This window comes from Prionailurus bengalensis, chromosome E1, assembly GCF_016509475.1.
Source record: "Prionailurus bengalensis isolate Pbe53 chromosome E1, Fcat_Pben_1.1_paternal_pri, whole genome shotgun sequence".
Lineage (NCBI taxonomy): Eukaryota > Metazoa > Chordata > Mammalia > Carnivora > Felidae > Prionailurus > Prionailurus bengalensis.
The window spans coordinates 4,621,312-4,647,546 of NC_057347.1; the positions used below are offsets into that span (position 1 = coordinate 4,621,312).

Sequence of the window (26,235 nt, forward strand, 5' to 3'; positions counted from 1 at the left end):
TTTCATACAGGCCTTAGCTGGGTTACATGTGTACTAATTTTTATCTAGAAAAAAGACTTATTTTTGCGGCTGACACCTGGGATCGTAGCAGAGGTAGATTGAGGACTAATGAGGTACTTCTGGTAGTAGAGCACATCACCTCAGTTGAGTTCTCAGAGCTGCTTAAAAACCGGGTTGCGTTGCTGTTAGAACCAAACTGTTCAGAACACAACAAAACACTGATCCTTCTCATGTAAAAGTTGAAAAGAGGGAGTTCGTTCTAAAGTGGAATTCTGATATCCATCTATTTAGATCACAGTGATACTTTCTAGAATTGCTTCAGATACTTGGGAGGGTTGTCCTTGCAGTCAGCCTTTCTTTACAAGTCATACGAACCTTCTCGATGAGCTCGATGCAGGCAGCCAGGTCCATCCCGAAGTCAATGAACGTCCACTCGATGCCCTCCTTCTTGTACTCCTCCTGCTCCAGCACGAACATGTGGTGGTTGAAGAACTGTTGCAGCTTCTCGTTGGTGAAGTTGATGCACAGCTGCTCCAGGCTGTTGAACTAGGGCGTGGCGAACACCAAAGAGCTCAAGTGAGTTTGGGAAACCCAGGGGGCATCCGGCAGAGCAGACACGAAGCGGAGGGGCCTTAACAGGGCCGCTTATTCCAACAACTCACATCAAAGATCTCAAAGCCGGCGATGTCCAGGACCCCGATGAAGTACTGTCTGGGCTGCTTGGTGTCCAGCTGCTGGTTGATGCGGGTGACCATCCACAGGAACATCTTCTCGTAGACGGCCTTGGCCAGGGCGCCCACTGCGTTGTATACCTTCGTGGACAGAGTAATGATTGTTGGCGTTACTAAAGACGTGTTGAGAAGGCTGGGGATGTGTGTGATTCATTGAGCCCGTTCACTTACCTGCTGCACAGTCTGGCCTTTGGTGACGTACTCGTTGCCGACCTTGACCCTGGGGTAGCAGAGGGCTTTGAGCAGGTCAGCAGAGTTCAGACTCTGGAGGTAGGCTGCCTTGTCAGCAACTGCAGAGACACAATTCAAGAAATGTTGTTTAATAGCGGATATCCTCTTTCAGCTAATTTTCTATTTTCATCTAATTAATTTTCTTTACTCTTTATAAAAAAAAAAAGCTTTAAGTAATTATGTAGAGGGTCAGATGAGGCTTTCTGTACATTAGAGCATGTACTCGCTAATAAATGGTCGGGTATACTGGACTTTGGTGATTTATTGCAAGTAGCTTTTGAGAAATTCATCAACAGTGAACATATGTCCAGTGTTTATGTAAGGCAAAAGCCGTTGTCTCTGCCCTTAAGGCAGACACATCAGGTGTAGTTGGAAGGAAAAGATAAATCCATCTTAATATTTACCGTTAGAGAGGGATAAAAGTGTGAATATTTGGATCCTCATTTCAGTTTGCTCCTCCCAACTTAAATCCACTTGTTCAGTTTCACTCTCTGAATATGAGGGTATTAAATTTCACCATGTGACCCCTACAGGGTCTCTTTCTAAAATTGTGTCAGTGACTATAATGTAAATGGCATATGTCAGGTGCAGAGTAACTGCTGAAAAGTTTAGGAGGAGGGAGAAAATATGTCAAGCTGAAGTGGTCAAGAAAGGCTTCAGGGGACAAATAACTTCAGCTTCCTTGGTAGGTCCTATATGTTCCACACATGGAATATATGATTTTTTTCTTTCTCAGTTTTTTTATTTTAATCTTACTGCCTAGACTGTGTATGGGTTTATATATAGACAGCACACACATGCATACAGATGTCTAGGGACATCCTTCAGCCCCAGCCCCATGTTTGGGCAGATCCCGTATAGCCAGCCACCAGTTTACCCAGATAGTGCTGAAATAGGCTGATAAGCCACCATTGCCAAGGCAGAGCAGAAGCACTGTGCCGTCTCATTCTCTCATGATCTGGCCCCAGGTTGTGCTCTCAGATATCTCTTGATAAGTGCCTATAAGGGTTCATTTTCACTTGTTTGGGCTGCTTAGAAATGATGGAGATACAGAGACATGAGGAAGGAATGGGGGTGAGGAAAGCATGCCGTGTATGTAAATACATATGTGCCCTTCAGAAGTCCAGTTGTGGTGAAGTTGTGAGTTTAGAATAGCCCCCCTCCCCCCGCCATATTCTTTAATTCAGGCCCAGAAGGAGATTCATCTGGTACCTTCCGTGCCATCTGGCTCGGCCTGTTCCTCACGCTGCTTTTGCTTGAACTTCATGTTCCCATAATGCATCACGGCCCCTGTGAGCTTGTAGATGGAAACTTTCTCTTCAGGAGTAAAGCCCAGGATGTCAATGGCACTCTGGCAGGAGAAAGGACAGAGGTGAGGGCAGAAGAAACTAACTTATTTTGGAGAATTTATACTGTGTCCTAAGGTAACCACACCTATAGTGGGCTGTTCACACACATAATGCATTTTTTTACAGTGTGTGTATGTGTGTGAGTGTGTGTGTGTATGAATGAATGAGTATGAGTGTGAGTGTGTGAGTGACTTACATCTGTGGCCATCAGCTCCTCTTGGTCATCAATGCTGGGGACTGTGATCTCCCCTTGACTGACGAAGGCATAGTCATAAGGGTTGGTGGTGATCAGGAGCATTTCTGGGTACACAGAAGTCAGGGTATACATTTTACACTAGAAGTTGTTAATAAAAATACTAATGTTCATCTGTGAATTTAAGTTATTTCTTACCAATCAGATCTGGCTTCTTATTGGAAGTGATCTGATAAAAAATATGGTAGCTTCTTTCTGCCTTCAGCTGGAAAGTAACTCTAGACTTTTCTAGAAGATCTGGAAATAGAAATAGATATTTAGGAAAAAAATCGCTGCTGAAATATTAAATGAACCTTGGTGTCTTTACTAAAATTGGGAGCATTATATTTGGCTCCATTGAGATTTCTACCTGATGGTCAATCCTTTTGGTGTTACATATAAGAATTCCAAATACATATGGCAACTGCCCAAGTTCCTCACCATTTAAGAGCAGACACTGAAGCATGTCTGCTCTAGTAAAAGTAAACTTTTAATGTGGGAGCCCCATGACTTCTGTATTATAATTGATCTGTAATATTCCCCTCCTTTCTTAGGGAGACTTTGTGGTGAGTGGCTCCCTAGAAACACCTACCAAAGCTCAGATCAAGAGCAAATCACAGAGAAGCTTTGTAAACCTATAGGTAACTCATAGGAACCTGTAAATAGTCCTAGAAAAAATGTCAGAGTTGCTCTGTGGCAGGAATTTCAGAATGTGCTCTGGAACCATCAGTCTGCATCGAGGTAGATGGGGCATGCGGTGGATTATGTCTAAGTCTGGCCATTAGCTCATGGGCAACACTGGCAGCAGGCTCAGTGCACACCAGGTGTTGCTGAATATGCCTGCGAAGGAAGTCACCTGTCCCTCTGTTTTGATTTTCAGTGGTCCTATTACTCACATGTTTCAATATCTGCAGAAGCCAGCTTCCCTGTAGTACCAAAATGAATTCTAATGAATTTACCCTTGAAAAGAGAAAGATTACTTAGTATTAAAAAGTTGAAGGGCACAGAATGATGCAATCCAAATGATAATTCACACATGCTTTCTCGGGCACCTAAGGGCTGAGAAGAGCCTTCTGTGACTGAGAGACTCACAAAGCGAGAGGAGTTGTCGTTCCTCACGGTCTTGGCATTGCCAAAGGCCTCCAGTAGGGGGTTGGCGCTGATGATTTGATCTTCCAGAGTCCCCTGCAAAGGCAAGCACGGTCCTCACCTCCGGGGCTCCAGACTTCCTGAGAGCTCTGACATCTTGAGTCTGACCCCAGACCCACCTGCATTTTGCCAGCTTCCTCCTTCTTCTTCTCCCCTGTGACCGCAATTGTTGCAAAGTACTGGATGACACGCTTGGTGTTCACGGTCTTCCCTGCCCCGGATTCACCGCTGCCAACACAGTGACCAGAGATGAGAACAGAACTACTACAACTCACGTTGTCTATATCTAAGACAATTACCACAAACCAGAGGAGGAAAAAGTCACGTACGTGATCAGGATGGACTGGTTCTCACGATCTGTGAAAGAGAAATCAAGACCATCAGTTAAAAAACAAAAACAAGAACAAGAACATTCAATATAAAGATTATTGAATCCATTTAGATCAAACACAGCTTATTCTTTTTAACATGTTGAAGATGTCACCTATGAGTGTAGTTTTCTAGTTAGCCCTCAAATAGTTCTTGGCTCTTGGAGTAAAATTTGTGAAAATTTGTGAAAATAAGAGGCAAGCTATCATCTGTTTCCTTTTGTATTTTATTTTACTTATTTTTTAATGTTTATTTTTGAGAGAGAGAGAGAGAGAGAGCACGTGTACACGTGTGCGCGAGCTGGGGAGGGGCAGAGAGAGATGGAGACACAAAATCCTAAGCCGGATTCATGATGTCAGTGCAGAGCCCAGTGCAGGGCTCGAACTCACAAACCGTGAGATGGTGACCTGAGCCGAAATCAAGAGTCGGACACTTAAATCCACTGAGCCACCCAGTTTCCCTTTTTTTGTATTTTATTAATTTAAAAACCTTTGAGATTAGAAATTTCACATACCAAGTAGAGACAATAATATAAAGAGCCCCCTGGGTTCCCATCATACAGCTTCGACAATTATTGTCACTTAGCCAATTTTATATCCTCTGTACTCCCATTCCATCCTCACTGGATTGTTTTAAAGAAAATCCCAGGCATCATATAATTTTATTGATAAATATTTTAGTACTGATTATAGAATTTTGAAGTCATAAGGGATCTTAGAAATTACTTAGGCCAACTCTTTTATTTAACAGATAAAACAACTGAGACCCAGAGAGGAATAAATGGCTTTTATAATAACAATTACATAGCTTGTTAAGGTCAAAGATATTCAGGTCTTCTGACTTGCAGTGTATATATTTTTCTACTACCTAGCCTCCTCCCAACTCTTGATAGGACTCATTTGACTGCTGGTAACACTATCGGGAAGGGATCTGGAATTATAAATGTGTTCATTTAGTCTTATGTTCCCTTTAATTTTGTGTACATTTCAAAATAATAAAAACAGAAATTGTCACTAGTTATATGCTGATATGTTGGATCTATACCAATTTTCTGATTTGTTAAATATCGAATTTTATATTCATGGATTATAGATTTGAGTGAATTCTCAAAAAACCTATTAGGGAAACAGATACAAATCTGCCTGTTATTTAGATGTGGATGTAGACTTTAGGGATCTTCAGAGTTCTACTCAGAGAAGTAGATACGGATTTTAGAACATACTCAAATTGATTTTTTTCCCAATAGCAGAAAAATTATAAAAGATCATATCACATCTCATGGGAGCACAGATAAGAAAACAAAGTTCGAGGCTGTCTTGGCAATGCTAAAATAACATTAACCAGGTCAAATGCCATGGTTTTGCATGGTTTTATATGCGAATCACGTTTGGGAGCCATGAGTAATCTTGGATTTGGAGCAGCTCCAAAGCTTGGGGAGTGGAGACCTTGGTGGGGGTGGTGGTGTACATAGCAGGGTCAGTGCAGCTGCTGAGTATTAAAACCTCCAAAATGAGCCAGCCTTTGGATCATTTCTGGAAGGTAGTTAACTTCTGTTGACAACCAAAGAACAGTTTCCTGGCATGAAATCCTTGTAGAATTGCTGGCCAATTTGTCATGGAAGATTCCTATTTTATTCCTTTCTCCTCTCTTGTCTCCTTTAATAGACAGCTTAACAACAAGTGCAGCAAAAACAAACAAACAAATAAAAACCAAAAGAGAATAAAACCCTCTCAGTTTCCAAAATCCTTTGGAACAACAGGAAACTCAGGAATTTCCAATATTTCCAAAGGCAATACATTTGGTGTGTGAAGATAAAAGGTTTTAATGCTGTACTTGGGCCTATACTGTGTATCAAAGATGTTTGTTTATGCTTTGATAAGACAGAAATAACACACTTTGATATGATTTCAAGAATATTGTCAGAAGAAGAGGTATTTTTATTTTCTTCCATTCTAATAGGAAATGCTTCAAAATCATCAGGAAGAAAGTGGTAGCTCTTTCTTTACACATGTCCTACCCCCAAGTCTGGCAATATTAGCTGTGTCATTTAAAGATAAAGACAAGAATTTGCAAAGCTTTCCAGCTATAGCTGGTAACTACTTTTCTTAATTGCTGTGGATGTGTTTATTTTATTTATTTATTTATTTTTTTTAACATTTATTTTTGAGAGAGAAAGAGAGTACGAGCAGGGGAGGGGCAGAGAGAGAGGGGGAGACACAGAACCAGAAGCAGGCTCCAGGCTCTGAGCTGTCAGCACAGAGCCTGACATGGGGCTTGAACTCACAAACTGTGAGATCATGACCTGAGCTGAAATCAAGAGTCGGACACTTAACCAACTGAGCCACCTAGGCACCCCTGGATGTGCTTATTTTAAAATAATCGATTTGAACTTTTTTTTCAGGAATTAAAAAATGTAGTGGACGACATCTTTGCAGAGGTCTGCTAATTGTTTGGCTAGGCTTCCACTAATAGCTGAGTTAGTGTGGGCAGGTCAGTGAATGAACTCAGCTAGCTTCTCTACTCTATGAAATGGGGGTGGCTGCTGGGAAGAGCGTATGACATTATACTCTGGAAGTTCCTTGAAAACAGTGAGGCCCGTGTGGCTGCAATGTGTGATAATCAAGTTCCAGTCAGAGTCTGTTTGCTCATTAAAGATTCCGTTTCCACATTTCTGCAAATGGCTACATCACTCACCCGTCAGCATGAACTGATAGGCGTTGTCGGAGATGGAGAAGATGTGGGGCGGGGCCTCCTGGCGCTTCTTGCCTCGGTAGGCGGCCACCACCTCGGGGTTGTACACTGGCAGCCACTTGTAGGGGTTGACAGTGACGCAGAAGAGGCCCGAGTAGGTCTGGGAAAACCAGAAAATGCAGCATGTGGATCTTATCTTTACTCGGAAAGGGGGACAGAATAAGGAGATGCCAAAGGGCACTCACGTAGATCATCCAGGCTGCATAACGCTCTTTGAGGTTGTACAGCACTCCAGGCTCGTGCAGGTGCGTCATCATGGCCATGTCCTCAATCTTGTCATATTTCGGAGGGTTCATAGGGAAGACTTGGTCCTCCCTGACAGTTAGAGTCTGGCAAGGAAAGTGAGAGATGACTTGGTATTGACAGCTTGACATAGGGTTGGTTTGTCTGTTTGGTTTGCTTGCAAAACTATAATTACAGATACTTTTCATTATATTATTCAGTATTCTTTAAATAAAGGCATGAAATTATATTTGTTTCAGAGTTTGACACAGTAAGTCTGTCTCCTCTGATGAGCTAGGGTACCACCTTTTTTAAAAGATTTTTTTTCCCACAATCCCCTGTACCACGTTTATTTATCGGTTCGTATCTTTTTTAAAAAACTTTTTGTAATGTTTATTTAGTTTTGAGAGAGAGAGAGAGAGTGCGAGAGCGGGGGGAGGGGCAGAGAGAGAGACAGGGAGACACAGAATCTGAAGCAGGCTTCAGGCTCTGAGCTGTCAGCACATAGCCCGATGTGGGGCTTGAACTCACGAACCATGAGATCATGACCTGGGCCGAAGTCAGACGCCTAACCAACTAAGCCACCCAGGTGCTCCATCAATTTGTATCTTTTTACTCTTATTTTAAGAGGTTAAATTTTTAATTTTTCCTGGCCATTCATTATAAGAAACTTCAATCTGGGGGTGGGCAGAGTAATGGGGTTATTAATACATTATTTAGCTAAGTAAATCACTTAATAGTTTTCTGACAGGAGAAGCTAGCTTCTATTCCCCCCACCCAAGATCAAGTTTTGGGATTCAGAATGGGAAGTAGGGCTTGAGGGGATGCGGTGGCAGCTGATTCTAGTGTGTTGAAGTCCTGTGGGTGGATGGGAAGTGGAGGAAAGGAGATAGCTGCTGGGACCTTCCTCTGCAGTCCAAATCGGGTGTCGGGAACGTACTGGAAGGATGTTTGTGTTGGCTATAGGCTTAGAGATTCTAAGCCATTAGAGCTTCACTTTGAGGTGAGGAGACCCAGAAATACAACAGGGACTGTTCTCTCCCTGTGTTTATACTCACTGCTCCACCTTCAGTCTTCACCGTTACTTTCCCTCCTTCTTTGCTCTGGATGGTGCTCTTCACATAGGACTCCTTGGGCTCCGCGACAAAGACTGATGTTTTAGCATCGAAGGGCTTGTTCTGGGCCTCAATCCGCTCCTTTTCCGATTTTCGGAGGTAGGGAGCTGCTTCGCCAAAAACCGCCATCTCAGCATCTGAACTTGCGCTCATGGCTGCGGTTTATTTAGCAGAGGATTCTGCCTTGGGGAAGACATGGGGGAGAGGGAGAAATAGAAACCAGAAGTTACACCTGGGAGCTAGGATTTGGTGTGAAGGAAGGAAGTGTTGAGCCCCCATCACTGGGGCTGTCGATGCTCCCGCAGGTTGTCACCTGCCAGTGTCCTCACGCAGGCCCCAGGACTGGTCTGGAGCGAGGTTGTAACTGGAGGCTTCGTTTTTGGTACCTTGCAGATTTTCTTTCCCAGATCACATTTCTTAGTCCTCAGGGCTAGGGTGCCTACCTGGGGGTCTTTGCATGTTTGAATCTCTACACTGACAGCATCTACAGCTGGAACCGCAGATGGATTGTTTTAAGGCAGCTTCTTCAGTCCCCACTTTTCCTTCTGGGTGATTGGGTCTGCCACACACTGGGACCATCATGCACTTAGGGTGGAAGGTTTGTCTTGTGGGAAGGAAGGGTGATATTTTCAAAGCGTTCAAAAACTTGCTTTACGTTTTTACTTTCTAGGTGGCCATTTTCTTCTCATAAGGCACATACTATTTTTTTTTTTTTAATTTTTTTTTTCAACGTTTATTTATTTTTGGGACAGAGAGAGACAGAGCATGAAAGGGGGAGGGGCAGAGAGAGAGGGAGACACAGAATCGGAAACAGGCTCCAGGCTCTGAGCCGTCAGCCCAGAGCCCGACGCGGGGCTCGAACTCACGGACCGCGAGATCGTGACCTGGCTGAAGTCGGACGCTTAACCGACTGCGCCACCCAGGCGCCCCAGGCACATACTATTTTTAGCATCTACTTTACGTTAATATTTGGTGTTAAATCTCTTGGTGGGTTGTTAAAAGAACCTCCTAATAAATTCTTAATACTGTGTATTTTTGTCATTTGGCTTGCTACCAAAGAGACTTAGCATTGTCTTAATTCCAGAATCTCTTCTGACACTTTGTTTTTGGCATGAGGGATTTCAACAGTCAGTTAACAGATCTAACCACAGAGAAATGAGAGCATGAAGAAGGTCCTTCTTCCCACATGCATTCCACAGTCTTCTTTTCTTTCCACCAATAAAAAGAAAACTGACAAAAATGAAAGGGTTCATCACAGGGAAACCATTCCGCTGATTGATAGATGGGCCTCTGCAGTGTTGGCCTGTTACACGGATTGAGTTGTTCCTTTCCTTTCATTTGTAAATTACTTGGGGAAGGGCCAGGGTCTCTCTTAAATTAGGTTCCCTATTTAGCACTCTGTGGGTGTGCCACTAGGGACTTTTCAGATGAACAATAATAAGTCTTTCTAAAAACAAATAACAATGAATCATCAAAAAGTAGCTAAAACATTGTGGTTTTCACAAGATGTTTGTGTTTTCGTTTTTTGATAAGGATCTTTCCAAGAAGTTTCAAAAATACCTGTAAAATGGCTAAGTATCAGTGCTTTGCGAGGGAGGTCGACACACACAGAAGAGTCTCTTGCCCCTCGACCGGTCTACATGTAGCTGAAAACTCATTGTCAAAATTCTTTCTGTCCTAAGTATAGTCCTTTAACCCTGAACTCAGGTGAGGATAGCGTCAGAGAATAAGGCTCTCTGGAATAATGTTTTCGCAGCGTTTATAAGCAGTTGTTGGAAGTACCAGCTACTTAGATAACTGCAGAAATGTGGAAATAGTGTACAATTAAGAGTTGTTCCCAGCTTTGTTAGCCTAAATGCCCTCTGTCATCAACACATCAATAAAGCTGAGGCTTACCTCCGGAGTTCCAGATGAAAACGCAGGTTCAGAAGTGGCTGACACTGTGAAACAACAGATTTCTTATTAGCAAAGCTGTGGAATCCCAGTAAAATAGTTACAGAATTAAAACTGTCCTGGTCTAAATCTTGACTCTGAGAAAATAAAAGTCAGAGTTGGGAGGGACGGTTTCATGCTCAGAGGTGGGCCATGGGGTCAACTCTCCCTGTCCCGGGGTCCCTGGGGATCCTTGAAGCCCCAAGGCCCCTGTCACTCACCTCTGGGTTCTTGGTGGTGATGAGGCAGGCGGGGTCCCCGTGCTTATATAGGCACCCGTGTGCTGACGCTGTGGCTCTCTCCTCTTTGTTAGGGCAGGACATTTGGCAACATGACCCTCAGCATAATTTGTACTGACATTTGGCATGTTTGGATATAATTAGAAGTATTCATATCATTTTGAGTATGTGAACCGATCGCCTATAAATAATTTGACAGGGACCAATCTGCCAGCAGAGAATGCTTTCTAGTATGCTAGGAAGGTGATCTCTGACCGTGCCTGGTGGGGCCCCAGAGTCTGTTCCTGTGAGCTGTGTTCGATTTGGCAAACTCTTTCACACATACCTGTGGTTCTCAGTGACACATTGCTGTCAGGGCCTTAACCACTTGTCCTTATTTGTTACCATAGGAACCCTCACTCCATTCCCTTGGGTCCCTGCCAAGGCTTACCCTTGGAGTCTGGGCTTGGGCAGCTGTGCCAAGGTGAGAGGAGAATCTGCACCGAGTCTCCACCGTTGGCCCCGTGCCCACCCACTCCACACTGAAAAGATTATTTCAGTAGAACATAATATGTATTCATTGTAGGGAAAAATACAGATAAGCAAATACTTTGAAAAAAAAAAGTATGATCCTACTATGCAGAGATAAAATAAGGTAGGGAGGTATAAGTGGATTCATACTCTATACGTGCATATCATACATAGAGGCCTTATAATCTACTTTAAGAATTATAGGTAATTTTCTATAATTTACACCCTTATTCTTTAAACAGATTATATTGTGATCATTCTTTTTATTTTTTATTTTGTTTATTTTTTAAAGTTTATTTTTGAGAGAGAGAGTGAGAGCATGTGCTGGGGAGGGATAGAGAGAGATAGGGACAGAGGATCCGAAGCGGGCTCCATGCTGACGACACAGAGCCCAACACGAGGCTTGAACCCATGAATCGCAGGATTATAACTCAAGCTGAAGTCACACGCTTAACTGACTGAGCCACCCAGGCACCCCTATGATCATTCTTTTTAAATTAAGATTTTTCATTTTTAAAAGGTCAGGTATATTGAGGTATAATTTATGTACAGCAGGATTCACTATTTGGCTGACAGTTGTATGAGATTTTTTTTTTCTGCCATTTAAAAAATTTTTAACTGTGACAGTAAATTCCCTTTCTCTGTTGTATAGCTCTAAGACCTTTTACACATGCACAGATTCTTATAGACGCTGCCACAGACAGGACGCAGAACAATTCCATTTATGTGAGTTCTGACGTGTGTGTAATTGTGTGACCTCTTACATACAAATTACATGAAAAATTAAAGCCTTGAAGATGAGGCTAAAATTCTCCTTTGATGAACTCACAATGGAGGTAGCTCCCTTCTCTCCAGAGGTAACCAACTATTACCAGTTTGGTGTATAATATTCCAGACCTTTTCTATGCACTTACTAAGTTATAGTTGGGAAAATATACATTGGTAAAACTTGTCTAAGAAAATTGGCTCATTGAAAATATATAATTAGATGTATAAAGTATGTTTGAGGTAGTATCATACTTTACATTTACCAACTTGTTTTTTGTTGTTGAGTTGTTCTGTACTCTTGGATCATTTTCCATATTAGTACATAAATTAAAATATGCAAAAATTTAAAACATATACAAAAATAAAGAAAATGGTATAGGAACCCATTATATTCATCCAGCATTAGTAATGATCAGTTCATGGTCAGTCTTTTTTTTTTTTTTTTTTAACGTTTATTTTTGAGAGAATGAAAGAGAGAGAGAGAGAGGCAGACGGAGGATCCAAAGCAGGCTCTGCACTGACAGCAGAGAGTGTGACGTGGGGCTTGAACCCACGAGCTGGGAGATCATGACCTGAGCCAAAGCCAGACACTTAACCGACTGAGCTACCCAGGCACCCTAATTCAGCCCAACCCACTGCCCTATACCCAGAGGACTGACTTGATATTACTCATTTAAAAATTTCTGTGTAGAATTCTCTGTGATTATATGATTTCTTAGGTAAGTTACAGAAGGTTTCTCCTGGTCTAATAGTGATCTTAACTTTGCTGTGGCATCTCAGTCTTATGGACGTTTTAAATTTGTATGTAGTCAAAGTTACAAACACTTTTCATTTGTATTTTTGCTTTTTTGTGTGTATTGTAAAAGAAGGCCTTTTCTAAATCAAGGACTCAGGGTCATAAATATGTTCTATATTTTCAATCTAATGCTTAAAAAAATATACTAATGGGTGCCTGGATGGCTCAGTCGGTTGAACTTCCAACTTTGGCTCAGGTCACGATCTCAACGGTTTGTGAGTTTGAGCCCCACATCAGGCTCTGTGCTGACAGCTCAGAGCCTGAAGCCTGCTTTGGATTCTGTGTCTCCCTCTCTTTTTGCCCCTCCCTCTCTCACACTCTGTTTCTCTCTCTCTCTCTCTCAAAGATGAATAAACATTACAAAAAATTAAAAAATATATATATAGAGAGAGATTTGTAATCTAGAGATTTGTGTGTGTATGTGTCTGTGTATGTGAATGTAATGTTTCTGAATTCCATATTTTGTACCATGTTTCTGTGGCTATAGCACATATGCTTTGATATGTAGTAGGGTAGATTATCCCTAATTATTCATTTATTTTAACGTTGTCTTGACAGTTCTTGCATTCTGTTGTATTAATTTTAGACTCTGTGTTTCAGATTATATGGAAAAATCCTGTTGTGATTTTGATTTAGGTTAAATTGAATTAATAGGTAATTTAATGAGAGTTGGTGTCTTTTTAATAGTGAGCCTCTCAATCTACAGGTACGATATATTTTCCTGTTTATTCTGCTTTTTAAAGTGTTTTTCAGTAATTTTTTCTCTAGTTTTTTTCTCCCAGAAATATCTTAAAATATTTCTTGTTATGTTTGTTCCTAGCAATTTTAGTTTTTTTGTTGCTCTAGTGAATGGGATTGTTTTTCTTTCCACTTGGGTTATCACTGGCATGTGGCAGCCAAGATTGTGTGCCCAGAACCTCTGTTTTGTCTGTGGCAGCAGGTACCCACTACCCTTCATTTCACAGCACCGGGGCAACCACATGACCCTGTTTTGGCTAATGAAACGCAAGCAGGAGTTGCTGGGTGGGACTTCCAGAAAAGAAAGTAGACTCCACTGGTACTACCTTTTCCTTTCCCTTCTTACTGCTTTTTGGTGTGGAACACAGATGTAATGGCGGAGCTCCAGCCTTGAAGGAGAGATCAAGAGAAGTTCAGAGACAGTGTTGACATGTGTGAGTTGAATTTTATTACATAAATAAAAAAATTAACCAGTCATATTAATAAGGCACTATTCACTCAGATTTTCTGTTCCATACAAACACAATCTCTGACAGACACGCAGTGTTTCAGAAAGTTAGTTTTACTGGTATCTTTCATCTAACTCACTTGCTGAACTTCCTTATCCCTCCTGATAGTTTATTTGATTCTATTGGGCTTTTGATGTATCATGCACAAATAATCGCAGTTTTGTGTCTTCTTTTTTTTTTGTTTTTTTGTAATTTATGTGTTATCTTTCTCTTATTGCATTGTCTGAGACATTTAGGACAATGTTGAATACTAGGATACTTCATGTACGAGATGAGTGATCTTTATTTAGATCCTGACTTTAATGGGATTGGTGCTAATGTTTCCTCAAGTATATTTGCTGTGTACTTTAGTTTGCCAATAATTTTAATCACAAAAATGAATCGAACTGCTTCATCCTTAGGTATATGATACGATGAAGAGAATTGAAAACATATACAAAAACTTGTACACAAATATTCATAGCAGCATTATCCACAGTATACAAAAAAAGTGGAAACAACCCAAATGTTCATCAACAGACAAATGGATACACAAAATGTAGTATATTCATATGGTGGAATATTATTCAGCCATAAAAAGGAATGAAGTACTCACACAGGCCACAGCATGGATGAGCCTCAGAGACACTATGCTTGAGTGACAGACGTAATGCACTTAGGTTTGATGGTTCCATGTGTATAAAATGTTGAATAGGCAAGTGCATAGAGACAGAAAGCAGTTGAGTGGTTTCCGAAGGATGGTCTGGAGAGGGGAGATCGGGAAATGACTACTAATGGGATTTCTTTTCGAGGCGATGAAAAGGTTCTGAAATTAAATAGTGGTTATGACTGCATAACTTTGTGAATCTACTAAAATGACTGAATTGTACATTTAAATGGTGAATTGATGGTATGTGAATTAAATTTTAAAAAATGCATTGGATTTTATCAGTGTATTTTGCATTTATTGAAATCATTTTTTCTCCTCAAGTTTATTAATATAGTGAATGATATGGCAGATTTTTTTCACTTTTACCACTAAAATTCATGAAATAAAAGCCATTGAGATAATATTGTTTAATTTCCTGCTGATTGATTTAAGTTTACATTTTTTTTTTTTTTGTAATGTGAGATTTCTACATCTGAGTTCATGATGGGCCTAGCATATAGTTTTCTTTTCTTATGCTGTCCTCTTCTGGTTTTGATATCAACATCGTGCTAGTCTTGTAAAATAAATAGCTTCCTGTTTCTATTTTCTGCAATATTGTGTTTAGAATGTGAATAATCTGTTCCAGGAAGATTCCTAGAGTTCCTTCAAGGAACTCTTTTAGTCTGGAGGCTCTTGGTGGAGGAATCTTTTATTTACTTTTATTAGTTTTTTTATGACTATTGATTAGTTTGTTCAGAGTTTCTTTTTTTTAAATTTTTTTATTTTGCCCATTTAGAAATGTTTTGTTTTCCTAGCAAATTGCCCATTTCATGTGAGGTTTCAGATATTTTGACTTTTTTTGTGCATATCTGTTTATAATAAAAACCTGATCGATTCTCTTTTATTCTTTATTCCTTTTCATTTGCCTTTTATACAGTTTAATTTTATTCTTTTTATTTTAAACCATATTTGCTAAAGTTTTGTCTTTTGTATCAGTCTTCTAAATTTAGTTTTACGAAATAACTTTTTTTCCTATTTTCTATTTTGCATTCTGTTTTTTTTTTTTTTTAATTTTTTTTTTTAATTTTTTTTTTTTCAACGTTTATTTATTTTTTTTGGGACAGAGAGAGACAGAGCATGAATGGGGGAGGGGCAGAGAGAGAGGGAGACACAGAATCGGAAACAGGCTCCAGGCTCTGAGCCATCAGCCCAGAGCCTGACGCGGGGCTCGAACTCACGGACCGCGAGATCGTGACCTGGCTGAAGTCGGACGCTTAACCGACTGCGCCACCCAGGCGCCCCTGCATTCTGTTTTTAATCTCATTCATTTCTTTTATTTCTGTACATTTATTTTATTGGTCTGTATTCAACATCTTAAATTGACAGCTTCATTTATTTTCATTCTTTCTTATGATCTCATGGATTTATTTGTGGTTATCAATTTTTCTTTGGTAACCACTGTGGCTAAATTCCAGAGGTTTATATGTAGTACTCTGCTTGTCCTTCACTTATAATTTACATTTTAAAATTTCCATTTCCATCTCAACTCCCAAATTATCTAAAGCATATTTGTTTTTTAGATTTTCAAATGAATACATTTGGGCATTGGGGGGAGGGTTCTCTTTTAGTTGTTAATTCTTTTCATCACGTGCATGTGAGTGTGCAAATTTAGTTTGGTTCCTGGTAGACTTGATAGGAGTGAGGGACGTTGTCCGTGTGTGTGTATGTGCGTGTTTGTAAGCAGTAAGATTATCATAACCCCAAAACCTCTCATGATCCTTCTCATTAGAACTCAGATTTCCCTCACCTAAAGGCAACTACAATTTTTACCTTTATGACAGTCATTTCTCTGCTTTTCTGTATACTTTCACTATTTGTGTATGCAGCTGTAAACAATACATATACTTTTTTTTTCTTTTTTTTTGCCTAGTCTTGAGCTTCATATGAATACATAGAACTTTACTTATTCTCTAGTAGTTCACTTTTTTTGGCACAACAATATTGTGGGATTTTTTTTCCCCCCATGAAGTTACATGTAGCTGGATTTTATTTTCATTATTGTGCAGTATTACATCGTATGATGATATTCTGTTGTATACAGAATTTGGGGTTATTCCTAGTTTTTTGCTGTAGTTATTTATTTATTTATTTATTTATTTATTTATTTATTTATTTATTTCAAATGAAGAGTGACTGTCACTTCTGTGGTATCTTGTTCTAGAAATAGTTGGTGGTTCTTTTGTGGTTTTGTACCTGGGTAGTTGTTATTCCATCTCTTCTTCCTCCTCTTTTAGCAGCTTTATTCAGGTAGAAGTTTATATACCTTCATCAATTTTAAGTGTATATATAATTCAGTGATTTTTAGTGGATTTATGCAGTTGTGCAACCATCACCGCGATCCAATTTTATAAACACTTACATTGAATTAAAATGCTCCTTTGTGCCCTTGAGCATTCAGTTCCCATCCCAACCCCAAACCATAGACAAACACCGTTTTCTGTCTCTATCATCTTGCCTGTTCTAGAAATTTCCTATAATGGAGTCCTACAGTGTGCATTCTGTTTTGTAGGGCTCCTTTCCCTTAGTTTTGGAGTTCATGCATGTTGTCACTTGTATCAGGAGTGTGATCATTTCTTTTGCTGAGTATGAGTCCATTGTGTGGATGCGTCACATTGTGTTTATACATTTACCAGTTTATGGCCATTTGAATTGTTTCCGGTTTGGGGCTATTATGAATAATGCTGTTAATAATACTTCATACAAAGCATTGTGTGGAAGTTTGTTTTCATTTCTCTTGGGTTGATAACTAGGGGTTGAATAGTCAGTCCACTAGGTTGTGTAACTTTTAAGAAACTGCCAAATTCTTTTCCATAGTTGCGGTACTGTTTTGCACTTCCACTAATCACGTGAGGGTTCCAGCTTCTTTGCATTCTGACCTACACTCGTGTTGTCCTTCTTTTCACTGATAGCCATCCGAGTGAGTGTAAAGTAGCATCTCCTTGTGGTTTTAATTTTCATTTCCTTAACGAATAATGATTTTGGTTATGTGTTCGTGTGCTTGCCATTTATGTATTTTCTTTAAGTGAAGTGTCGCTCTAAATCTTTAGCCCATTTAAAAAATTGGATCATTTTCTTACTAATTACTTGTTAGAAGTTATTTATCAGATGTATGATTAACAAATATTTTCTTGCAGTCTGTGACTTGTCTTTTCATTTTCTTAATGGTTTCCTTTGAAGAGTTGGTTTTAAATTTTGATGAAGTCCAATTTTTTGATGAAGTCAATATTTTCTTTTATGGGCCATGCTTTTTATATGATATTTTACAAATATTTCCTAATGCAAAGTCAGCAATACTTTTATGCTTTCTTCTATACATTTTATATTTATAGTTCTTACATGTGGGTCTATATTCTGTTTCAGGTTAGTTGTTTTTAATGTTTGTTTATTTTTGAAAGAGAGAGAGACAGAGACAGAGTGTGAGTGGGAGAGGGGCAAAGAGAGAGGGAGACACAGAATCTGAAGCAGGCTCCAGGCTGTCAGCACAGAGCCCGATGCGGGGCTTAAAATCACAGACCGTGAGATCATGTCCTGAGCTGAAGTCAGATGCTTAACTGACTAAGCCACCCAGGTGCCCCTAAGTTTTTTGTTTTTTTTTTTTAATGAAGTATACAAATTTTAACCTTTGTCTTTACAATTCAGCTTGGTTTTTGTGTTATTCAGTCATCTATGTTTTTTTACTTTTGTTTACTTGGCCTATAGTTTCTCTAGTAGATGGAAGTTAAACTCATCGACTACGATTGTTCTCAGATGTTTCAGATTTCGTTTGTGTAATTCAAAGATAGTTGTTAACTTCATAGAAATTTGTGATCAGTTGATCTTTCTGGTAAACTGAATCTTTTAAAATAAAATAGGAACTGTCCCTGCTTCATTTAGTATTTTTTTGCCTTGAATTCTATTTTTGCTAATATTTTGCTATATTTGCTTTTACTTTTTTGGTTGCATATAGATGGGCTATCTTTTCCCATACCTTTATTTTTCAACTCTTCTGAGTTTTTTTAGTTTACATCTGACATTTAAAAAAAACAAGTAGTAGCTACTTTGAAAATCCAGTGTGAGAGCCTTTTTTAACAGGTTAAGTCTTAAATTAAGGGCAGCAATGTGCACAATGCTTTAAATAGCAACTGAATCAGATGTTATTTTGTATGATTTTAGGCAAGTCACTTAACCCCTGTAAGCCTCAGTTTGTTCATCTGTTCAAGGAAAGCACTAACAATTATTTCCTACTATCTCACTGGATTTATGTGAGTATTCAATGAGAAATATATAGAGAGCATCTGGCAACATAGAAAGTATTTAATAAATATTGACTGCCATCACTCTGTTTAAAATAGTATGAAAAATAGGGCTCTGTGGCTGTGAGTCATGGAATATCACTGGAGTCTTAACCAAGAAGCTGATGTCATAAGATTTGTGTTTTAAGCACAGTTATGGTAGCGGCATGGAAGGTGGATTGGAGGAGTGAGGCAGAGAGAAAGAACCCACTTAAACAGTTGTTGTACTATTTTAGGAGAGCTGAGAACCTGCTGTAAGCCAGCAGCTCTTGGAAAAGAAAACGAAGAGGGTGTGAGCAAGAGGTACTTAGGTTGTAGACTTGACTCTGTTTGCCGCTGGTGAAACAAATAATTTTATATGTTCAGGAATCATTTAAATTTATTCTACCTGAAGACAACTAAAAATAAACAGAATTTCCTGAGCTTGGGGGGTAATACTTCTCATGGCAAGGGAACACACTTGGAAATACTAGATAAAAGATAGAAGTATAACTTTGATGGAACATTACAATTTCAGAGTTTGCAGTAAAAGAATGTATTTCTAGGGATGATGAATGAGCTTTTACCAGACAGTGAGGTAACAAGCCACCCTAACTAACATCAAACATTATTTTAGAAATATGGTGGTTAAAATAGTATAAAATTAGTGTAGATGAAGAGAAGTAGATCAGTAGAACATAATATAGTTCAAAATGGGTTCTTGAATGTATAGCAATTTAGAATATGATAAAGGTGGCATTTTAAGTCACAAAGGGGGAAAAGAAGGACTAGGCAGTGAATGGGGTTGAGATTTAGCATTCAAAAAACAATTAAAGTAGGTCCTTGCCTGACACCACTGATAAAAGTTAGTTCTAGATGAGCTGAAGTCTTAAGCATTAAAACAAAGCACAGTTATAAATGTAGTAGAAGATGTATACATATCCTTCACGTCAAGAAGAAAGGGAGATACAAGCAAATGGAAAAAAAAAGCCGAAAGATATAAATGGGGACAGTTCACGGAAGAGGCAGGACAAATGGCCAGTGAACTTGATAACACGCTCAGCCTCAGGAGGCACGAGCTCAGATAACAGCTAGCATATCTCACCCATCAGCTTGACAGAACAATTTCCTAGTAGCAAATGGTGGTGCTGGAGAGGGGACGCCCTCCTCTGGTTCAGGTAAGGGTGTAAAATTCCAGGGCAATTTGTTGCTTCTTTTGAAACTTAAAATTGCCGTAATTTCCCCTTACTCTTTTTTCTACAGAAGCAGAGGGAACAGAAGATAGGTCAGGGTTGTATATTTAACATTTCTTCTAATAACGAAACTTTGGAAACGACTTAAATATCCATTCAGTTACTTCGTCTGTAATTTAAGTGGCCACCTGTTAAATGGTGGTGCTCCGTGGTCAGTGGTTGATACCTGACACTCACTTGAATCTGAGAATAGGATAAGCATGATACATTTTCCACTGTTTTTTTTTTTTTTTTGAGTTGTAACCCTGGAAATGGAAAATCTTGTTTAAAATAACATGAAACAATGAAGAGTTTTAATGGGCAATATAAATAAGAACCTGAATTGTGAGGTATAGTTTTGCTGAAGTCTATTTATTGGTATATTTCAACCCTTCTCCGATGTGCAGATATCTCTTACACAATTGTTGTATGACAACTATTTAACTTAGGGTAAAAGCCCTTCCAAGGTCTGGCTCTTATTCCTTGTCCTTACTTTTCTTGCTAGTATCTGCTTACAATTAAGCCCGGGGGCAGCATTAAATTACTCTGTCTGATGATCCTTCTGTTCTACGAGTGCATGTCAGAAGTTAGCTTATAATTCCTAAGATTCCCTTTGCCGTGAGGATTTGTATGTTCTCTCCCTCCAGTGAGGAAAAGCAGAGGGATTACAGCAACTGAAGGCATCATTACCTTTTTACATGAAATTCTGTAATTATCTCATCTTCAGACAAAGGGAACAACTCACCTTTCATAAGATTCATGCCAGAGAGGAATGTTATGTAGATTCCTCTGTGTTCGTGCATGTAGGTCAGTTATTGTTGTTATTGGTGAGTAGCATTTCATCGGGAGGGTATAGCATATTTTGTTCATCTGTCCTCGTGCTGATGGATATTCTCATCTTTTTGTGAATGTGTCTTTCATTGCTTTTGGTTAAGTTCCAGAGTTGAATTGCCAGATCAAAAGGCATATAGGTGTGTATTCAACTTATAAGAAACAGCCAAACAAGTTTTCAAAAATAGTTGGACCACTTTACATTCCCAGTATTCACATATGAGAGATGTTGCCCAGCGTCCTTGTCAGCGTTTGTCATTGTCTGTCTTTATAATTTTAGCCATTCTTATGGATGTCTATAGATATCCAGTGGAATTTCCTTGTGGTTTTTAACTGTATCCTCCAGACCAGTGATACTGAGCATCTTTTAATGTGGTTATTGGGCCTTGACATGTCTTCTTTTTGCAAGTGTCAAATTCTTATGTTTATTTTTACTGGATTGTGTTCTTTTCCTCATTTTTTTTTTTTTTTGAGAGCGAGTGGTGGGGGAGAGGGACAGAGAGAGAGAGAGAGAGAGAGAGAGAGAGAGAGAATTCTAAGCAGGCTCCACACTCAGCACAGAGCCCAATGTGGCGCTTAATCCCACTACCCTGGGATCATGACCTGAGCCAAAACCAGGAGTGAGTCGCTCAACTGACTGAGCCACCCAGGTGCCCCTGTAGGTGTTCTTATAGAACAGATACAATAAAGTTGTTTGTTGCAGATATGTATTGCATGTATTTTCTCCCAGCCTGTGATTTACCTTTTTGCATTCTCAACAGTATCTTAGTGAGCAGTACTTTTGATTTTGAAGAGGACAGTTTATCTTTTTTTTCTCTTTATTTAGTACTTCTTATGTTCTTAAGAATTTTTGCTCAAGATCACAAAGATATTTTCCTACATTTTCTTTTAGAAGATTTATAATTTTAGGATTTGCATGTAGATTTGTTTTCCATGTTGAGTTAATTATTGTATATTGTATGAGATACTTTTTTTATACAGATATCTAATTGATGCAGTATCATTTCTTGCAAAGACTTTCCTTTCTATATTAAATTGCATTTGCATCTTAGTAAAAAGTCATTTGATTGTGTGTGTGTGTGTGTGTGTGTGTGTGTATAGTATATAGATAGATAGATTGATTTATATATCTATAGTCTATACTTGTCTATATATATATATATACATATGTATATATATGGTGGATTTCTTTTCAAGATCTCTATTCTTCTCTTTCCATGTATACACACACACACACACACAAGTATATAATTTATTTAGATCTTTACTTTCAGCAATGATTTATAGTTTATAGTATAGAGGTTAAAAAATTTAAAAAAAAATTTAATGTTTATTTTTGAGAGAGAGAGGGAGAGACAGAGAGTAAGTGAGGAAGGGGCAGAGAGAGAGGGAGACACAGAATCCGAGGCAGGCTTCAGGCTCTGAGCTGTTAGCACAGAGCCCAGGGTGGGGCTTGAACTCATGAACTGTGAGATCATGACCTGAGCCAAAGTGGGACGCTTAACCAGGTGGCCACTCATGTGCCACCACTCCCTCCAAGTTTTTAATTAAGTTTATTCCTAAAATATTATGTGATTTATTTGATGCTATTGTAAATGCTATTCATTTTTAGTATTTCACTTTCCAATTTTTTGCTGTTAATATAAAAATAAAGCTTATTTTTATATACTGACCTTACAATTTGACACATGCTCAATTTACTTCTTGGATTAAGTTGTTATTAGAGACTTATTTAATTATTCATATGATTTTGTCATCTGCAAATAAGGACAGTTTTACTCCTTTTTTTCTTTTTTCAATATCTGTGTCTTGTATTTTCTTGTCTTACTTCATTGACTAGGACCTCCAGAGGGTTAGCTAGACCAGTCTTAGGAAGTCTTCACTGTTTCATCATGAAACATAATATTTTAGCTATGCTGTTTTTTTTTTTTATAGGTGCCTGTTATGTAGGTTGAGAAAGCCTTCTTTTATTGCTAGTTTGCTGAGAGTTTTTCTATTTTTAATCATGAATGTGTGCTGGATATTATGAAATTCTTGTACCACATCTGTGATTCATTGAGATGATCAGATAATGTTCACTTTTATTCTGTGAGTATGATGGGCTTCGAATGTTAAACCAGCCTTGCTAGTAGGCTGTCCATATTTTGTCCTTTGGCTGGAGAGAGTAGGCTTTTTATGGGGCTTTTTGTCTACATGCATCGGTGTTTGTGTTGTCTTCTTTTTCAACTCCAAGTCCGGGCATATGAAGCAGGGAACTTACCTGGTCCATCTTCTCTCCACCACTCAGAATCTTTTATGTTAGTTTGATATATAATGTCCAGGGGTTTTAGTTGTACTTAGTGGGAGGAATAGGGAAATTAGGTCAACTCCATTTTCCTGGAAACAGAAAATCCTGGAAATCCTTACTGATTTTTTAAAAATCAATTACTGAGAAAAAGGCATTAAAGTATCCTTTGCTTTAGGATTTTTTTTTTTTTTGGATGGTATATATAAAATACCTAGCCCAGTGTGTGTCACAGATTAAGTTCTTATTAAATTATTATGTGTCCCACAAATATTTCTTGAGCACTTGTTACATGGCAGGCAGTATTCTACTCATTGGACACTGAACAGTGAACAAACATCCTGCCCATGTGGAGCTTATATTTTAGTAGAGGGAGACAGATGCTAAAATAGTAGTCAAGTGGTCAGATAGTCAAGTGGTTGCATGGACAGATTTAAAGTAAATCAAGGGGATAAGAGGTGTGATTGGCGGGAGAGGGGAAAAAGGGTTGCCTTTTGATACTGAGTAGCCAAGGAAGGCCTCTGGATTAAGGTGTAATAATCCAGAATCCTGCAGCTGTGAAGGAGCAAGTTATGTGGATGTCCAGGTAAAGAGCAGAGAGCCTTCTCCTCTCCAGTGAAATGACGGATTACTGACCTTGTTTCTAGGCAAAGACTGTCCTCAGAATCTTCCCTTGATCAGCTAGGGTGAAAGTCCGGGGCCGTGCATTACTTCCCAGGATGAAGAGCTAGAAGATCTCAGTCTGGCTTTATCATATATTAGTTATACAACTTTTGACAAACCATGATTCTCTTTGTACCTCAGTCTCCAAAAGGAGTCTGTCTCACATAGTCGTGAGTATCCAGTAACTGACAAAGTGTACGTGGAAGCATTTTGCAAATAAATCAGAGTCCCACAAATGTAAGGTACTGTGATTATATCATGATTTTTTAGAAAAAATCTCAATGTTTATTTTTGGGGGAGAGAGAGAGCATGAGCAGGGGAGTGGCAGAGAGAGACACACACACAGAATCTGAAGCAGGCCCCAGGCTCTGAGCTGTCAGTACGGATATAGATGCGGGGCTCAAATTCACGAACTGTGAGATCATGACCTGTGCCAAAGTCAGACGCTTAACCGACTGAGCCACCTAGGCATTCCATGATTGTACCATTATTACTGACGGTGCTGTCCAGCTTTGACTCTAAGGCATTTCGATTGGATTTTAGTGATTATTTAGCTCAGTGTTTTCATTTTACAGATGAAGAAACTGAGGCTCAGAGAGGTTTGACTGAATTTATAGGTATAAATGCAGGACTATAGATATCATGTATAATTCCTTTTTGGAAAATTTTGGTGATAATGTAGAGCTGTGGTTTTCAGACTATTATCCTGGACTAGCCACATCAGCAACACCTGGAAACTTGGTAAAAATGCAAATTCTTGGGCCCCACCTTCGACCTAATGAGTTAGAAGCTCAGGAGGTGGGGATCCCTAATCTGGGTGGTTAGGGTACCCTCCAGATGGTTCTGATTCAGGCTATACCAGAGTCCTGATGTGGGGGGGTGGTTCACGTAATCCATAGACGCACAAGGAGGGTGCCAGGCGTCCTGATCCCCAGGGGCAGCCCTAAGTTTTGGGCAAATGGTTTTTGTAGAGACATTTTTAAAGTCTCCCCCTTTCTCTCCCTTCAGGCACGTTTCAAGACACTTTTTTCTCTAGATGCTTTCTTAGTTGATTAGCCAGTAATTCCAGCTGAGGTGTTAGTGGAGATTAGTGCATTTCCAATGTAATAGGAGGTTAGAAAAGTCTGTATCTTTTGGGATGCTGAAGATTTCAGCCTCATAGTGGGAGATTTAGATATGAAAGAGAAGGGGAGGTAATGGAGAGGGATCATGAGATTTCTTCTGTTCTTGCTCTCTGTGTGGTTATGAATGGAGTTGGAAAAAAGGTTTCATGGTATTTTCGAGTATCAGTATGTCAGTGGTACCAGTATTTGCTTTAAGTAACCATGGTCTTTAAGTCCTCGGAAGATAGAGAAGGAAAGAATCTGGCCTTGTTATAGATTCTGAGATTTTTTTAGTGTAACGATTCCTGGCTGGATACCAAAAATGCTAGGGCATGGCTATGTCTGCCTAGTTAACCGCTTATGCGCTTGAAGTGGGTTTATCTAACCCGTTAGGTTACCTGACAGTTGCCCCGTGTGGCAGTCCATAATCTTCTTCCAGTCTGTTTCTCCCCATCACAGGAAGTCTTAGTGTTGCCATCAGGGAGGAGTTGACGTAAACTACCTCCCTTGTTCCTAATTCAGAGTTGTTCTTGGAGATGGTCTCCTGCCTCCCCACTGCATGCATCCCATTTGGGTCCTCAAATCCAGCATCAGTAGGTTATGAACAGTTCCCAAGTCTCAATGGTCCCTCATTTCATTTAAAGGAAAGACAAGGGTGTTATAAGGATTTCTGGATTTTCATGTGTGCTTTTGTTGTGAGAGATAAGGAAATTAGCCTGTAAATATCTAATCTGTGAGGAAGATGAGGAAGAATATTAACCAGAGTATCTGTGACTCTTAAATCCTTGCTGTTTTAATCAGAGACCCCAGGATAATTGACCCATATATAATGAAATCCACTCCCAATTCTCTACATGAGCAATTATTTAAATAGTTAGGAGACAGGATAATAAAGCAATTGCCCTGGGCTTTTGAGGTCAATAGGTTAACTCTACAGAGTTTAATTAAAATTTGCTAATGTCTGCCTACCTTAGGCAGGTTATTTCATTAGTCTTCATCATGGCCTAAGTCAAATATTCCTTATTAATTATTTTTCACCCCTCTTAAATCCTCTTCTTATGAAGCAAGCAGTCTTTTCATTACTAATTAGGATTCCCACACTGGGGAAGGAGATTCCTTGAAGCAGCCGCCTCATTAGAAAGGGATATCCACCACTGTAAATGAATAAATTGGGATTCTACTATCTTATTTTTTAGTATACGTGCTGCCGAAGTGAGGACTACTGTCTTATTTTTTAAAATAGCTACACAGTGGAGCCAAATTGCGAGCTTTAAAAAAGTATCAAAGAAAAGACCACTCTGGCAATGGCTATGGTATATTTCAGTCACATTCTTTTTGATATTAATAGGAAATTCCCTGATTCTTCCTTAAAATATGCATGGTACTGAGAAAAATCAGGCTCTTTGGGTTTGGTAAGCAGAATTGTATGTAGAAATTAGGTCAATAGGAGGATTTATCTAAGAAGTTCTGTCTGTTTTCTTGGAGGGGTTCAGAGGAAGAGAATCTCCCCTAAAAAGAAATAGAATCTGTAATCACAGAGTAG

General features: G+C 39.3%; 1 protein-coding gene and 1 long non-coding RNA gene across 4 annotated transcripts in view; one reads left to right on the plus strand and one right to left on the minus strand.

Moving 5' to 3' along the window:
- Positions 1-26,235, minus strand: part of LOC122484961 (myosin-4) — a 91,058-nt gene that overhangs the window by 42,083 nt on the left and 22,740 nt on the right. For 2 of the 3 annotated variants that reach the window (XM_043583130.1, XM_043583133.1), the window contains exons 1-15: positions 10,303-10,384; positions 10,046-10,089; positions 8,093-8,332; positions 6,998-7,141; positions 6,756-6,912; positions 4,022-4,049; positions 3,812-3,920; positions 3,636-3,728; positions 3,440-3,503; positions 2,703-2,801; positions 2,508-2,611; positions 2,175-2,313; positions 903-1,021; positions 663-812; positions 376-546 (exon numbers count right to left, since the gene is read on the minus strand). In XM_043583130.1, the coding sequence (XP_043439065.1) occupies positions 376-546; positions 663-812; positions 903-1,021; positions 2,175-2,313; positions 2,508-2,611; positions 2,703-2,801; positions 3,440-3,503; positions 3,636-3,728; positions 3,812-3,920; positions 4,022-4,049; positions 6,756-6,912; positions 6,998-7,141; positions 8,093-8,302 (1,587 nt within the window). In that variant the 5' untranslated portion in view covers positions 8,303-8,332; positions 10,046-10,089; positions 10,303-10,384. Of the gene's footprint in view, positions 1-375; positions 547-662; positions 813-902; positions 1,022-2,174; positions 2,314-2,507; positions 2,612-2,702; positions 2,802-3,439; positions 3,504-3,635; positions 3,729-3,811; positions 3,921-4,021; positions 4,050-6,755; positions 6,913-6,997; positions 7,142-8,092; positions 8,333-10,045; positions 10,090-10,302 lie in introns of those variants that run through there. The other variant, XM_043583132.1, reaches the window with a different exon arrangement.
- LOC122484962 overlaps positions 1-26,235 on the plus strand; it is a 54,501-nt gene that overhangs the window by 3,755 nt on the left and 24,511 nt on the right. The gene's annotated exons all lie outside the window — the stretch shown is intronic.